The sequence below is a fragment of the Idiotropiscis lumnitzeri genome, chromosome 1, assembly GCF_059441095.1.
Source record: "Idiotropiscis lumnitzeri isolate Australia: NSW breed Sydney's pygmy pipehorse chromosome 1, RoL_Ilum_1.0, whole genome shotgun sequence".
In the NCBI taxonomy this organism is placed as follows: Eukaryota; Metazoa; Chordata; class Actinopteri; order Syngnathiformes; family Syngnathidae; genus Idiotropiscis; species Idiotropiscis lumnitzeri.
Window position 1 is genome coordinate 17159440 of NC_142391.1, and position 17756 is coordinate 17177195.

General features: G+C 41.3%; 1 protein-coding gene across 2 annotated transcripts in view; it reads left to right on the top strand.

Annotated features, from left to right (window-relative positions):
- LOC148343448 (leucine-rich repeat and fibronectin type-III domain-containing protein 2) overlaps positions 1-13501 on the top strand; it is a 140322-nt gene extending 126821 nt beyond the window's left edge. For both annotated transcript variants that reach the window (XM_088293715.1, XM_088293800.1), the window contains 2 exons: positions 3545-4941; positions 10613-13501. In XM_088293715.1, the coding sequence (XP_088149841.1) occupies positions 3566-4941; positions 10613-11603 (2367 nt within the window). In that variant the 5' untranslated portion in view covers positions 3545-3565 and the 3' untranslated portion in view covers positions 11604-13501. The remainder of the gene's footprint in view (positions 1-3544; positions 4942-10612) is intronic.
- Positions 13502-17756: the final 4255 nt, after the last annotated feature.

A 17756-nucleotide genomic window follows, 5' to 3' on the forward strand; every position in this document is an offset into this window, starting at 1 on the left:
TGTTAGCTGAAATGACAGCAGACAGTTTCCTCCAGTCGTTTCGTCGATTCACTGGAAGGAGAGGGCGACCCCATACCCTCTGGTCTGATCACGGAACGAATTTCCGTGGAGGAGAAGCTGAGCTCCTCAAGAGCTACAACCAGATGAGTGAGGAGTTGGCCAGCCAGCAGGTCAATTTCTGTTACAACCCTCCAAATGCACCCCACTTTGGTGGAGCGTGGGAGAGAGAAGTTAGGTCCGTAAAGTCTGCCCTCAACGCTGTGCTCGGAGCTCAGGTTCCCAAATCAGAAGTCTTCAACACCGTGCTGGTAGAAATCGAAGCAATACTGAACTCCAAGCCACTGGGGTACGTCAGCAGCGATGTGGCCGATCTCGACCCCATAACCCCAAACAGCCTTCTGATGGGGCGGCGAGACGCAGCCCTCCCCCTTGCGGTCTATGCCTCCACTGAGATCATCGGCAGGAGACAATGGAGGTATAGTCAGGCCTTAGCCGACCAATTTTGGAAGAGGTTCACTACGGAGTATCTCCCATCACTGCAAGGCCGTCGCAAGTGGCTCAAGGAAAGAGGCAACCTAGAACCAGGAACCCCGGTCATGCTCGTGGATCAGGCACTCCCCCGTGCTCGCTGGCTCATCGGACGGGTGAAGAAAGTAATGAAAGGCGACGACGGGAGAGTACGCTCAGCGGTCGTAGACATTGGAGGAAGAACTTACCACAGACCAGTGGCACGTCTCATCCAGCTACCCCATTACTCTGACTCTGACGCGCCTGACTTGACTGACTGACAACTCGACTGCAGACCCTCATTTAGGAGTTGCTGATTTGCGCCGCAAATCAGGGGGCGGCTGTACTGAAGGGTCTGCGATTTGTAAAGGGTTAAGAGGGCATGTTTGTTTAATATATGGGAGTTTGTTTAATATAATTTCCTGTATTTTGTTTACTGCCTTTAATTCACCTGTTTAAATAGGCACTAGTTTGTTTTGCGGCAGTTTACTGTGATTGTGTTTCCCGTATGTCTCGCGAGAGTGTACAGTGCACAGAATGTTACTGCGCGCGCGGCGAGTTAAACTTTTGAGAGACGTTTTACAAATACGGAGAAGTTGAGTGAGACGCCACGGATAAAGTTTAAGTGAGGAGTTGGTCGGCGAGACCACGGCGAGTGTGTGACCGCAATCAGGAGACTGTGAACACGCTTCGAGAGGAGAAAGCGCGTTCTCAGCACGGCAGCCGGTCGAGACATCGAGCGTGAGTTGGCAAGCTAGGCTGGCTCACACGACGGAGAAGAGAGGACACCCGAAGCCATTAGCGGTGTGTCGCAGTCAACAGCGGTGGACTGTGAGCATTAACTGGACTGGGCAGCGTCTTCCGGATCCACCGTCATCGCGGCAGCCACCCACCCTCGCCATTTGGACTCCTCCCGACCATTCGACAAGCAGGTGCACTCGCTCACTCGCCAGCGGAGGAGCAGTTTCTCCTCCTCAATATCAGTAACCGCGGCAACGTTGGCCAGAACATTTAGTAATATTAATTTGGGCGCCCAACTAAATTTATGTTGCTATATTTGGTTATATAAAGTGAAGATTATTCAATTATTTGGTTGTAATAAATTGTGTTAAGTGTTGAATCTGGTTTCCTCTTGCTCTCTCTACACCACAGTTGGATTGAGTTAATTCGGTTTGAGTAATTAGGTAGATTCAAGTAAGTAGTAAAGGCATCCGCAACACCCCTAAGGTGAAACACATACAGTCCTCTAAGCTCCGGCACAGTGTGTCTATAAACAGAGTAGCGAAGCCAACAAAAACAGTCGAAACAAACCATTTCGATTAGCGCAAAAAGTCATTCCATGTTCATGTGTGTGTGCCAACTCGCACCAAGCAGTAAGGTGACTGACAGAAGAGGGACCAAAGCAGCGTGACTGAATGTTGTTGTCGTATGTAAACAAACATGCACTGAAAAGACCATTTATCGAATCTGAAGAAAAATCTGAGTCAATTTTGTAATTATCAGGAACGGCCTACGACAAACTTTGTTTTTGGTGTCAATCTGTTACCAAAACCCATTAGTGGGTATTAATGAATGAATGAGAGGCATGAACTTTATGCAATTTGTAGAATTTTGCTTGATGAAATTACATCAGGTGACATGGCGACTGGTTAGCACCATGGCCTCACAGTGCAGAGGTCGTGGGTTCGTTTCCTGCTCCAGCCTTCCTGTGTGGAGTTTGCTTGTTCTCCCCGTGCCTGCGTGGGTTTTCTCCGGGTACTCCGGTTTCCTCCCACATTCCAAAAACATGCATGGCAGGTTGATTGAACACTCTAAATTGCCCCTAGGTTGGTTGTTCGTCTATGTGTTCCCTGCGGTTGGCTGGCAACCAGTTCAGGGTGTCCCCTGCCGACTGCCGAAGATAGCTGGGATAGGCTCCAGCACCCCCGCGACCCTTGATCAGCGCATTAGATAATAGATGAATGGATGGAAATTCAGTCAAGTTCACCTGCATTAGATTATGGGGAGCCCTGCACGGCTGTTTGGATGTCTGTAGCGCCGTCTGAAATGTGTGTAGGCCCAGTTAAGCCCCTTCCAACATTTTAATTGATATTGTACAATATATTTATAAATTATTTTCTCAGCCCACTATGTCTAATCTCGACTTTAGAGAAAAAGTCAAGCCATTCCTGATTATGCAAAATCTTTGTGTCGGAAGTCATAAAATTAGAGACATGAAACCTGCATCTCGACATTTTACAGCCTGGAACATTTCTGTCTGATATCGGCATTACAAACTCTGGCAGGCTATGATGTAAGAAAAAAAAAACTGCCACAAAACTATAGTTGCCCAACAAGGTGCCTGATTTTAAATGCTGCTACAAAACGCAGCAATAATGGAGAATTTACTACAACTGCCGCTTTGTAAGAATCTTTTTTCTCCACTTTCTTTCCTTTAAAGCACAATAAAAATGTAGAATCACATACAAGGGTCATGTGATGGCTCTGTTCTCAAGCCTAGTGGGTGACTAAATTTACATCCAATATGGTTCAAAGCTTTCCTCAAGTATTATAGCAAACACCATGTCAGTGAACCTTCAACATTGCTTACATGTGCCCGACACTTATTTCAAAGGCACACATCATTATTGCCTCTTATACCGCGTCTACAAAGTACTAATCATATGCATCATTGAGCCTCAGCTTCATTTTGAACTATCCTCATGTGATTTCTTACTCCTCCATTGCATTGCAAATTTCAGTGCATGCAAATCTTTGAATCAAGCTTGTTAATGAGAAAAAAAAGTTGATAATGTGATGAGCTCATTAAAACTGTGTTGTGTCAACCTAGGCTAAGCTTGTTAGTTTGTGAATTGTTCTTTGTATAAACATGGCCACGTGCGCAGCTGTTTGTCGACATTTTTGTGTAAAGTATTGTTCGGGATTTGTTGTTGTTGTTTGAACAGAATTACTTTAAGAATAATTAGAAATATCCATTCTACAGTATCGGTATCATCGATGACTCAAAGTAACCTATTTTCCGTTGTCATTTCTGCAGGTCTCCTTTGTATGAACTAACATGGACAAAGTGGTCGTCGGTCTCCTGCTGCTGGGAATCACGCTTACAACGGTCCACGCATGTCCCAAATATTGTGTGTGCCAGAACCTCTCAGAATCTCTGGGGACGCTTTGCCCCTCCAAAGGCCTCCTCTTTGTCCCGCCGGACATTGATCGGCACACTGTGGAGCTCCGACTGGGCGGCAACTTTATCCTCAAGATAACCACTCAGGACTTTGCCAACATGACAGGTCTGGTAGACCTCACCTTGTCCCGCAACACCATCAGCACAATCCAGCCTTTCTCCTTCATCGACCTGGAGACCCTGAGATCTCTTCACCTTGACACTAACAGATTGACTGATCTGGGGCCAGACGACCTCCGAGGTCTGATCAACCTGCAGCATTTGATCCTCAACAACAATCAACTGAATCGCATCTCCAAAGCGGCTTTTGATGACCTGTTGCTGACACTAGAAGATCTGGACTTGTCGTATAACAACCTACGCAGTGTGCCTTGGGAAGCCATCCGCAAGATGGTCAACCTCCATCAGATGAGTCTGGACCATAATCTTATTGCGTTCATTGCTGAGGGGACTTTCACAGACCTGGAAAAACTGGCTCGTTTGGACCTTACTTCCAACCGTCTGCAGAAGCTCCCGCCGGACCCTATCTTCGCACGGTCCCAAACTAGCATTGGCATGAGTACTCCATATATACCTCCACTATCTCTAAGCTTTGGCGGAAACCCATTGCACTGCAACTGTGAGGTGCTTTGGCTGCGAAGGCTCGAACGAGAGGATGACATGGAAACCTGTGCTTCTCCTACAAGTGTAAAGGGACGCTACTTTTGGTCTGTCCGCGAGGAGGAATTCCTTTGTGAGCCTCCTCTTATCACGCAGCATACAAACAAATTGCTAGTGCTCGAAGGGCAAACTGCGAGTCTCCGTTGCAAGGCAGTCGGTGATCCAATGCCAACTGTGCACTGGGTTGCCCCTGATGACCGACTGATCAGCAATTCCTCTCGGGCAACTTTATATGAAAATGGCACCCTTGATATTACAATCACAACATCCAAAGATTATGGAACCTTTACATGTATAGCTGCCAATGCTGCTGGCGAATCCACAGCCTCCATAGAGCTGTCAATCATTCAGCTCCCTCACCTGACAAATGGTACGAACCGTACCACCCAGTCCAAGTCTGGTCTTTCAGACATAACGAGCTCAACCAAGATCAGTAAAGGGGAGCCGAAAACTCTGCCTGAGAATGTGGTGTCTGTCTCAGAAGTGTCCTCAGCGTCAGCTCTAATTAAGTGGACTGTAGGCAAATCAACACCAAAGGTCAAAATGTATCAGCTTCAGTACAATTGCTCTGAGGATGAAGTTCTCATTTACAGGTAAGAATTATTTTTTATTTATATGTTACGTTAAAAATGATCACATTTAGGCAAATACATTAACGAGCCAAGTCTACCGCTGAGCATTAGCGTGTGTTTCATGGAACCGAAGATATGACGACTACCAGTAGTTCAGTATTTTAATGGTGCAATAAGTCTAACCTCAATGGCGAGTCATCACTAACCTATATTGGTTGGAAGTAGTGTGCACTCAAACTTGGAATATGTGACGGCCATCGATGACAAAACTGTTACTTACGAATACTGCATATAGCACTAAGATACAGATATCTATGCTGTGAATTCAAATTTGGCTTAAGTCAAATGGAATACACGTGCAAATCACAGAACTATTAAAGTGAAGAATTTTGAGACAAATCTGCCCCCATAAGGCTGGGCCGTGCACATTACACACATGCCTTATGTAACGTGTTTGTGGAGCCTTCCTGATATGAAATTTGGATATTGCAAAGTCTGCACTCTGCCCTTTAACTATTACCTTTTAATTTTGTCCAAATTTCTCTTACTTTTGTCATCTTAGCTGTGGGTCGTCTTTCACTATATAGCGATGCACTCATGTTCTCTTGACGAGACCTCACACCAACTTCTGTGCTCACTCTGCTGCGTGTCTGTGACTTCCCTCGAAATCCTCATCCACTTCAAAGATCAGGCTCCACAAACAGAATAATTGGCAAACGACACATCATTAGGTTTTCCCGAACACAAAATTTTAAACTCAAAGTGCAGGGTGGTAAAAAGTATGTGAACCTTTGGACTTAATAACGGGTTGGCAGCAATAACCTCACCCAAATGTTCCCTGCAGTTGCAAATCGGACCTGCCCAATAGTCAGGAGGAAAATTGGATCATTCCTCTTTACAAAACTGTTTCAGTTCAGTAATATTCTTGGGATGGCTGGTGTGAATCGCTCTTGAACTTGTGCCACAACCAGAGATGCCAAGTGTTCCCATTTGACCATATTTTGTTACGGGCAATTCCCATCTGTTCCGCAGTCATGAGGAGGTTGAAAATGTTCCATAGATGAAGAGACGACATGCGCGGTAGATTAACCTGGAGTATGCGAGTCAGCTGTAAGTACCGCGTGAGATTGGGGTGACAAGAGATTTGGACTTTACCAGTCAATTTATCGTGAAAATGTTTGCTGGCCTCATACTGATAATAGTGACACCTGAGCAACAAACGCCTGTAAAACCCGTTCGCGGTAATCATCGTCTCCAAAGCGGCAAATAAGCAACACTTTTTGGTGACACAAAAGAATGCTGAGTAATTTTTATCAGGACAAAAAATGCAAAGGTTAAAGTCTCAAATGTAGTCACGAAACACCGCAATTAAATGATTGTTCCTGGAATGTAATTTTCACATAAGTCTCACATTTGTTGCAGTGGAGCGTTACCAAATATGAACAGCAAATGAATAAATGCCTTGAGAGAAAAAAGAATATGCGTACACAGCCAATCACTGCACAGTCCGAAAACCGGAAATGAATGAATACGTTATCCAAGCGAATGGGAAGCTAAGATGAAAAGTATATTAATATTACGTCGGCAGTTCTGCACGGCATCTCAGTTCGATTGAAGTCGGACCCTGACACGCATACTGCAGAAGACGTATTTGCTTCTGTTGAAGCCAATCTACTTCTGCCATTTGGGTTGCATCATCCATCTTTTGTTAAGCTTCGACTGACAGACGTATGGTCTTAAGTTCGCCAACAAAACTTGGGAATTAGTCAATTTTCCATCCACGATAGCATTTGCCCAACCATGACTCAGCACCATCCAACATCCCTCACATTCTGGATGAGGTTTTGATCATGTGGGTTGTACCCTTAATTTTTTCCCTCAACTTTGGTCCACACTATGTAGTTAGTAGTGCTGTGGAACATCCAGGAGCTCTTTTGCAAACTTTAAACCTGTAGCATTACTATTTTTCAACAACAATGGCTTACTATATATATATATATATATATATATATATATATATATATATATCGCTGTAATTTGTTTTATTTTTGTTATTATTTTTTTCCATTAGGATTCTTATCGTGTTTGCATGTTCTTTGTGAAGCAATTTGTGTTTCATTTTATGTATGAAAGGTGCTATTCAAATAAAATTTCATTCTCCAGCTTGTGAAAAAAAGGACACGGGCAATAAATGTCAAGCTCTCCCATATTTGGAGGTTGCTCTGATTTACTTTAGAGGTGCTTCAGCACCAAAATAAATAAATAAATGGGCTAGACATAGCTCTGTTTGCAATGATAAGATTGAATATCAATTATAGGCTTGTGGGGGGAAGGAAACGATTTCATGAGGTCACTCATGCATGAGGAAAAGTAGTGTCTTGCTCATTATGGAAAAAGGCAATTAAAGTTGAATAATGAGCTGCAACAGCAATGTTACGTGTTTGGTAGATGGAGTTCAGAAAGATCAACGCTCAGAATAAAGATAGATGAACAGCAAAATGCCTGTTTATAGATAATCCTTGCACTTGTTAAAAAGTGATTTTAGTCATATTATGCAAGAATGATAAACATCATAAATTAAGCCTTTTGCTGCGACTGTTTTAATTTAAATTAGGTTCAGAAAATATCTCATCTGTGTGTAAGCCAGCATCTGATTTCAGCAAAGTACAGATCTGAGCAAATTAAAATACATTGTCCTACAGTAGTCTCTATAATTTATACTTGGCAAAGGTTTCTCGAGCAGACAGTGAATACTTGCAAATTACCGTTTCGTTCTTCGTCAGCTACACACTCTGGCTGAGCCGTAGAGATCCTTGGGGAAGAAGGGAGAAAGTTCGAGATAACATTAATTGCAAACCTCCATTGATGTGAGCTTTATGGCCCAGTGGCTCGAAGGAAACCTCATGAAAGCCCCAAAGAAGTTGGTAAATATACCACAGGGACTTTCAGCATGTGAAAAACATGGAACTACGATTGAAGTCTTCGGGCTGCTGCACACCGAGCGACATGACTGAACGCAACAGAACTTGATATCGCCGACAAAATACCGTTAGCCGCACACTTGAAAATTGACCGTTGCACACATCCCAACTTGCTGCAGATAAAGAACTGTGACCCCCGATTTTCTTATTAGGAAATAACATTTTGAGGCTTCACATTTACTTTTCTGTTCTATTTTTTTATTGAGCCACAAGTAGAATGGCGTGATTGTTACGGGAGATGCAGATACAAAGAGGGAAAACATGCAAGAAGACAAGAGTGGGAATATTAAAGGGGAAGTCAAGTCAAAATACTTCTATATAACTCAAAGTAATACGTTCTATGTGCCCCCGCTACTCTAAACACGGCATTCTAATTAATTTTGCGTTTGTGGAATATGAATTAAGCAGATAAATCCACTTGTTTTCATGATGACATCACAGTTGTCCAGGCCTCAAGTAACAACCAATCATAGCTCACCTGTTTTCTAGGTTTCAGCTTATTATTCAATGTTGGCAAGTAGAGCCCAATGTGATGTCACTTTCAGTTGACAGCAATAGCAAAATGGCCGCCCTTGAGATGGGTTACCTTTTGACTACTGGGGCCGCATACAACATATTATTGTAAAGAACATTTTTGACTTCCCCTTTAAGAGGCTGTCGGCAATGATTGCCCCATTATTGACTGCACTTGTGCATTTTGGAGAAAGAGACTTTCCACTCCAAACAAGTATTTGCAGAGCCCCTCACTCGGTGCAACAATTTCTTTGTCTGTGTTTGGCTGTTTCTCAGTCTGCAGCGGGCCTTTGGCCTCAATTCTAAGCAAAGTGTTTGGAGGAAATTAGACACTGCTCATTACCTGGATGCTTTCTGGGACATTTTCCCTTCTCCGCAATTGAGTTTGTTGTCTGAATACTTTGAAATGCAGACCATAACATGACAAAAAATTGTAAATGGACAACAGTGGGTTAAAAAAAAATACTGTTGATGTTACTGTACATTGGTTGCTTCAAATGTGTTAAGCGAATATATTGGTATATTAATGCATTTTTTGAGAAGAAGAGAGCAAAATGACATTGGACATTTGAATCATGTGCAACCAACATAGATCATCTAATTGTGTCGTTTTATTTTCAGTGAGCAATCCTTTAATGAATGTAAGATGTTTTCGGAGAAACTGACAGTTCACGGAATTTTGAGCAACCTTTGACCCTTTCTGTCATGCTTAACATTCAACAACTATGTAGTCAAGGGAAAAAAAACACAAAAATGTGAAACACTGCATTGTAGATCACAGTTTTGAAAGGCACGCTCAGAAGGTTGTGTTTACCGCATATAAATAGAGCAGGGAATTCCTTTTTCAGAATAAGTGTAGGCAATAAATGTTTCTCCATGTCCTCCAAGCTCAAACTGCTTTAAATTCAAGTGGCTTGCTACTAATGATGGAAACTGTCAGTTTCTCCAAAAACAACTTGGATTCATTCAATATTGTTTACTGAAAAAAGATGCATAATTTGAGAATAATGCGGAAAACTTTTTTCTTCTTATTTTCAATGTGAAATTAGCATCATTTGTCATGTTTTTAGTCTTTGTGTTCAACTGCTTCAACAGTTTCAAGAAACTTTTTTTCTCAAAAATCTCTTTCAATTGAAGATCTAGTCAGCATTCAAAAACTGCTGTCCGTTGTCACGAGCGAGATGAATAAACTGCAATTTATCACAGCTATAATCAGGAAAGTTGCCAAACTGTGGCCAATATATGGTCAAATTGTATCATTCGATGATATTACAAAGTGATAAGATGTAGTTTTGTATCATTTCGTTAAAAAAGAACAAGTCAGTTCAGTGAATAGATCACTTCCTCAAGGGATACGTTCTTTTCTCGGTTCATTTGAGCTCAGCCAAATCTTCGCGAACGACTAAGCAGCCGGAATCAGATGGCGGAGGGATTTTACTGAACCTACTGCCATTCTAACCCTTTGTTGAACTACTCAGAAAGAGTTGTTGGACACCCAGTCATTAACTTTTAGTACTTAATAACCATGTGACTTCTCATCATGTCAAAGTGTGACAAATACCAAGTGTCCTCTAATTTAGATCCTGGATTGATAGATCATTGCTAAATATGTTGTAAAATTTCCAGCAGAATTTCTGTCGGTCACATTTCATCATGAAGAATTGCCGTATTTTCGCGACCATGAGGCACACTTTAAAGTACCAAATTTACCCCAAAACAAACGAGGCGACTTGTAATGCGACGTGCCTATTGTATAGACTGAGCAACTCTCTCGACCATTGGTCCTGATTCCCTTGGGGCATTTCAGAGTGCATGTTAGCACACCCTGCTGGTCAAAGTCTGAGACATCTATACTTCAAATTGACTGTGACAAATACATTATGTGAACACGTTTTTTGGTGATGGTGCAGGAGAAAGCTGGACAAAAGGGCAGCTGTCCATGATGCCGTAGTCTGTCTTATCATTCATGTTTTTGCAAGCAAGAAACATCACAGGTTTAAAAAACAATAAATAAACACACTGCCCAAAGCGCACCTCTCACATCTCTCTAAACAGCCATGTGATTGGCTGAGGCTGACTGACTCCCAGAAGCCATTGCTGTAATCTTTTTGTGTTGTAACTTGTGTGAGACATTCCACAATGAAGCTACCTCATTGAACAGTTTAACAATGTCTTTCTTTTTCATCTGTGTGTTATAGGATGATTCCCATGACTAACAGAGCCTTCGTAGTCAGCAATCTGGTCCCAGGGATGCAGTATGATCTGTGTGTGTTGGCCATCTGGGATGACAGTGCCACCACGCTCACAGCCACCAATATTGTAGGTTGCGTCCAATTCATGACCACGGACGACTATCCCCAATGCCAGTCTCTTCACAGTGGTTTCTTGGGCGGCACCATGATCTTGGTCATTGGCGGTATCATTGTGGCCACACTATTGGTGTTCATCATCATCCTCATGGTGCGCTATAAAGTGACCAGTGGTATCCAGACGATCAAGTTGCCCAGTGTAAGCAACACTTACTCACAAACCAACGGAGGTATGAACAGGTTCAACGGCGCCCCGCCACAAGTCAAATCGGCCGTGGTGGTCATGCGTGAGGAAATGGTGGAATTTAAATGTGGATCCCTTCAGAGCAGTATCTCCTCATCGTCATCCTCTTCCAACTCACTGGATAGCCAAACAGGAAGAAGGGTTGGGGACTGCTACAGTATGCAGGGAGCTGAATGCAGCACCCTGCCCAGCAGCAAGTTCCGGAGGCACCGGCATAGTCACAAACCACAACCAAACTTGGACCACCTTTTAGGAGCCTTCACCACAATGGAGCTGCGAGGGATATCAAGGGAGCGGCAAGGTGGAGCAGGACCCTCCACCGCTTCCAATACCATGACGTCAGGAGCTGTCATGCCTCTATCCGACAAAGAACCTCTACTTGGAAGAGCGGAGTCCACCACTATGCTGGGCCGCCTTCTTGGGCTGCCCCAGGAAGGTAAACCCAAACGAAGTCATTCGTTTGACATGGGTCACGTGGGGTCGACGCAATGCCGCGGCAGCTATCCTCGCAGGATCAGTAACATTTGGACTAAACGCAGTTTGTCAGTCAATGGCATGCTACTACAGTATGATGACAATGAGGATGATAAGCCGAGTTTAGAGAGCTCAGAGTGGGTGATGGAGAGCACAGTTTGAGTACTATTGAGCCAATTGCACAGCGCCGAACAATACTATCTACTTTATTTAAATCATAGACTGAAGAAATACATGATCAAAAGGGAGAGGTGTTGAACTTGGGACCAATGTTTGGTTAGTACAAGTTCAACCATGTCATTTTTCAACAAAACACTGAACTCAGACAGTCTTTGACTGTACATAGAAAATATTTCACCTTTTTTGAGTCTTGGAAGGCACAGCAACGGCCTGGAATACTTTCCTTCAACTTGACACATGAGAGTATCACGAGCAAAAAGGGAAAAGAGGAGAGAAATTCTGAGTGGATTTACTGGGTCTTTATCAAATGAATTGACTGCCATGTGGATTTGACGCAGCTCTGGTGAATGGAATGTACTTTTTTTTGTGACCCACTGCGTGAAATAAGACTACTGCCACAGTTGAACGGAGAGGCGCAAGATCACAATGGTGAGGGGGAGGGGGGGGGGGTGATTTAAATGTTACTTTTATCAAGGTTTTCTATCATTTATACTATTTATTATTTTGACTGATGTGCAGCCCGGTTATCCCGCAGAATGAAAATATCACAAAAAGGTAGCCTTCATAGAGCCATTTCATATCAATTTATGTTCAGTCATTGCTCATGCCAGTTACATAATAGACCAAGCACAATATTAACCATGTGGCCCTATTTTCAAGAAAAAGTACAAGATTCAAACGTATAATTTGTCCTGCTTTCTCCTTTGGGGAAATTTATGCTTTGTGGTTAGTTACAAGAAGGCAATTGAACTGCGCTCACATACGGAAGACCATATAAATGGGTCAAAGTCGGACAGATAATAACTTGTTTACACATGATTCAATGAAATGTAGCACAAAGCAGATTAAATCATTGGCTGTGTTCACGCTCATTTGCTTTGTAATCCACAGTTAAAGGTGGTGACAAAGGTCAGATAAATCTAAGCAACATCATTTTTCATGGTTTGATATTGCTACATTAAAAATGTGACCTGTGTTGCAATACTTGTTGCAGAATGAGAATCATTGCATGTCACAGGCAAAGCTTTTCGAAACTATCAAAGCAGATGGCATGGAACAGAAAGGCGAAACGGCTGCCATGTTCTTCATTGCTTGAGTTGACTCATCCAGTGAGCTGTTTATCATTCATTCTCTTGCATTTAGAGCTGTAAATTACATTTCTTTTTCATTTGTGGCGATTCAGAATTACAGCCTAACTGAGATATAAACACTCCCCGTTTTGATGCCTTTCTCAATATCCTGTCGGTTTTTTGCTGCATCCGTTTCTGTTTATAAATTTGTTTCTATTGTTTTGATCCCTAGGTGTAGCATTCTGTATATTGGCATATTTTGTATAAATAACTGGATGGAATGTAAACGTGGGGAAATCATTTGGTGGTGATTTTATTTTCATTGCAAGCAAACAGTGAAGGTGCTTTACTGTGGTGTACTAACTTGGTCGTTTTTAGCTGGCTCAGTAAAATGGGATTTTCTACAATTGTAAGACAAGTGGGAAACTACTTGTTCTCAAAATATCAATTTAAAAAAAAATCACCTTAATTACAGAAACAAACAAAGAAATAAAAATCTGTACTGACAGTCATTGTCTTTTGTTCCCGCTTAATTAGTAGCCATATTATCAAATTGGTCACCCTTTGTTGCCGTGTGTTACAGTACCTCTTGCCTCCACTGAGTTGGGGTTACCAAAAAGACAAGTATCCCAAGAAGTGACCCCGTTGTTGATGAAAGATACATTTGTATTTTGTGAATGGACAATTTAACTTACTAGTTCTATTTGTGTCAACTTGTAACATCCCTTTTCACGCTGCTAAGAATAAAAATGTGTGCGTGACTTGGCTTAGTCATGATTCTGCGACTCAAGGATTGAAAAAAGATTTAAAAAAAAAAAAAAAAAACAGGAAAAAGCATATGTGTGAAAACATTTTTGCTAAAAAGAAAAAATATATATAAAATGTTGATAAATTCCAATGGCTAATGTGTTTTTACTTCAACGTCATGTACCGGTATTCTACGTGCCTTGAATTATATCAGTCATGTATGGTTCATATCCCAAGTGTTGCCTGGGTGTCCTTCCCTTCTCACTGTCTTTGTTTATTAGGGGTGGGCCAAGGCATTTCTTCCAGCTGCTGTAATCAGGCCAGTTGCTGCTGACTCACCTTGGCGCGGCCCTTATTACACATCACCAGTACATGCAGCTCCTTGCCAGCGTCCATTATAAAGCCTTAATTCATAATCTGCCACAGAAGGTGCTTACACTAGCTCAGAATAGATGTAATCTCATAGTAATTATAATCTTATAAGAGCTAAATTTTGACTACGGCTTGTGTACCTGATGAAGGTCTGAAAAAAACTTGCCATTTGAAATTCGACTTTAAGGTTATTGATAGTCTTTCCACTTTCAGGATGGAAAATGTAATTTCCTTCCAGGGACAGAATGGTCCGTCCATCCGGATAGACTCCCTTTTGGGGACAAGAAAGATAATTTAAAAAAAAGACGAGACTCCAAGTCAACAAAAATATGGAAGTGATATGCACGGCTCTGTGAAGAAGCAATCGAGAGCCAAAATATGCATCTTAAATTGACTTTAAATTGAGCAAAGTGATCAAGTGTAAGGTTTGCAGGTTTGCACCTGACACCAATAATATACTAGCGGACCTTAGCAGTGCCATGGCTCAGGTGTAGAGTGGCCGCCTCCTAACCCTGAAGTTATAGGTTCGATCCTCTACTGCATTGAGCTCCTTGGTGTATGGAATTGTGAGTACAAAAACAAAGTTGGTTCAACCTTGAAGTCACTTTTTAAATTCAATGAATTTCTGAGTGAAAAAAACTTCACTATGATTTTTCAAGTAAATATCACTCCCCATTTTTTACTGTGTACCACATAGGCGGTTTGAAGACACCAGAATTAGTGTTCTGTACTGTGTAGCCCACTGACAAGACTCTAAAGCCTAATCATCTGTCTTAGTCAGTTAAAAAAATATCTATATCATCAAAAAGCAGATTATGCTGCTCAACTCACATCCTTGAAAGGTCATTAATATAGATTGCAAAATGAATGCAAGCTTTTTTCTCTCTTTTGTCTCTCCATCTACTGGATCTGGGAGGTCATTGTTGCACTGAGTCACAATGTAATGGACTATTTTGCAATAAAAATGAAAAGAAATGATATCTGTGCTTTGTATCCAGATATAAACAAAATTAAAATTGAATTACAACCTAATCGAACAGATAACAATTGGAAATAATCTGCCATATCATGGTTAAAGGAATAAAAACATACCTTTGAAATGTTTTGTAAAAAATGCTAACTTCGAATAAGTTAATGAAAAAAAAAAAAAAAAAAACGGGCATTCTGCTTGTATAGCAAATCCCCGTAGACTTGAATTCTCCTTGAGTAATGTCCTGAGCCCCAATTGCTCCTGAAGCTTTTGTCATCATTGTGTTCCCTCTTTTCATGGATGTCCCAAATGTGGCTCAAAATGGCCTGAATAGAGAAAAGTTCATTGATATGTAATGTGAAAACTAGACTCCTTTTATTTTTTCTGTCCCGGGGGCCAATCAAAAGGTGAAATTGGAACCTGTCAGCTCTTGTTATATAATATTTTGGAACTGATATCCTCATCTCATTCTTAATAAATATCTCATTCGCTGGCTTTCTAGCTCCCAGCAATGAGCAAATGCCTGATATATCCAGCGCGGTTTAATAATGCAATGTGATTATGTTTTCTGCTGGTATTTGAAAAAAAAAACACAATTGCATCAATCTATTTATCAGCTGATAAATAGAAGGAGCCATGGTGGTCACCACATTACCTCCCTTGAAGTCAAAAAGTATTAAAAAATATATATATATATCTATATATATATATATATAGATATATATATAGAGTTCAAGTTATTTCAAATGGGTTAAAAAGAGGCTATTGAATTGTGTTAAAAATTTGACATGGGCAGTAGCTCCTCTTCAATGAAATAGAAAGGACCAAGGTGGGGCGCTACATTCCAGTCACCCAAGCTTGTCAACATCACAACTGAATGTTGCGTCTTGGTCTCTTCTCTGTACATTGCCGCATTTCCGCGCTGGCAGGTCAACTTCCAGTCGAGTGAAGCTCATCAAAGTCCCACTCGGCTGTTTTTTTTTTAGTTCAAGTTTTACGTCTGATCATACCGCTGCAACTTTGAAGGTAAGTTTACTTACTTAGTTCTTACACACTCGTACTATATCGTATGTGTGGTGTGTGTAGCAACATTTGGGAAACCGTCGAACGATCGCGGCTGCATTTATTGTCACTTCAAATGTTTATGCATCTCAGTGCTACCATCTGTATTTTTTTATTTTTTTTTTGTCGTCTGTGTGAACCGGAAAGCAGGATAGGACATTCTGTAATGCCAGAATATCAACAATTCAGTAATAAATTGTTCTCAATCTTTGCACATGATTTCGGCACTTGTTTTTAAACATGTTCAAAGTGTTTAGAAACAAATCACGAAAATGACTTTACTTCATTCTTAATTGTACAGTGTGTAATTGTTTCATTTTAAAGTAACAGTGCAAGTACATGAACAGCAATGCAGTATGTGCCTACTAGCAAATGTTTGAGGTTCCTTCTTGCCCTTCATTCAAGCCAAAATGTTCCCGGCAGAGAGGAACATTTCCCTATGGTTGTACTTTGAGTTCCATCAATAACTCTCTAACTCCACGCATTTATCTTTCCGCCTCTCATCCCTTCTCCTAATACTATGTCTGAGCTCAAGAGCTCTTGTTGTATTTTCTGTTTAACCTTCTGTTTCCCTAATCCATAATGGAACATTTAGCACTGGAACCACTTGTGCTGACCGCTGACTGCTCGCTGTTTTAAGGAAGTCAATATTCGGGATAACTCACAGAACAGACTATGTGAGGAAGGAGGTAAGCTTTAAGAAGGGTAAACAAAGTACGTTGGACATATTGAAAATTGTTAAAATGCTAAGTTATATGTAAATCTTGATTACAAAATTGAATGAAATCAAAATTTGGGATTTTTAATGACTTGTTTTGGGATCTGTGCTCAACCATATGTTGAAGACATTTCTTTACACGAGTTTTGGAAATGTGGTTCATAATTGGCTGACATAATATCAGAAAGGTGCATCTTACAAGACACCTGATTTAATTGATCAGATCATCAGCAAGTTCTACAGTGGCGTGATAACAATCCTAATTATTTGAGTCAAGTGTTTTGTATCCCTGAATTCAATTTATTTTTTTGCACAGTGATGGGTAGCCTTTTAATTACGTAATTCAAATGTCTTATTGAATCAGTCCAAACCAGCTACGTTTATTTTTATATGTCATCCCACTCCAACATACATGATTCCAATGATCAGCTCATCAGCAAGTTCTGAAGAAGGCTGGTAACGATCATGATAAGTTGAGTCAGGTGTGTCGGAGCAACAAAGAACACGCAGGACAACGCCTTTCAAACACCTGAGTAGGAACTCTCTCCTTCTAAATTGCTGGAAATACATTTCTTGGTGGCCAAATGTGAGTTTAAAAACAATGCTGATATTCTTTTATTTTTTTCCATGTGTGGCTGGCAATGTGCAACTCTGTTTTGGCTCATAAATTTGTAAAGCTGACAAATGTTGAGACCAGCGATGAACCACACCAGACATTACTGTCAACTACTTATACAGTATGACCCTGAGCACACGGTGAGCAGCATTGTATTGAGCCAAAAAAAATGTTACTCTGGACCGATCCTTGCCAATTTTTGTCCACACAGTAAATACTATTTTGCTTCTTATACAATATCAAGCAGAAAGCAGATGAGCTGACGAGCCAAGTCAATTGTCGCCTTTACCCCCTATGAGGGTTCTTCTGTGTTACCCAGCTGGTAGGGAAGATGAATCTGATTATATTATTATGCCCCTCTGTAACAGGTATGTGTGCAAAGCTCATGCATAAAAATTGCCAGTGTAATTGAGAAATGGATTCCCCCCTCAATGATATGAATATTGTATGGCAAGCTTGCATGTCACATGAAAAGCGGCAGAAAATATAAGAGTTGAATTCTGTTATCTCAGACATAGCTGACAGATCATCAGTCATCGTTTCACAATATCTATTTGGTTTGCTTTTACAAATCTGGGAA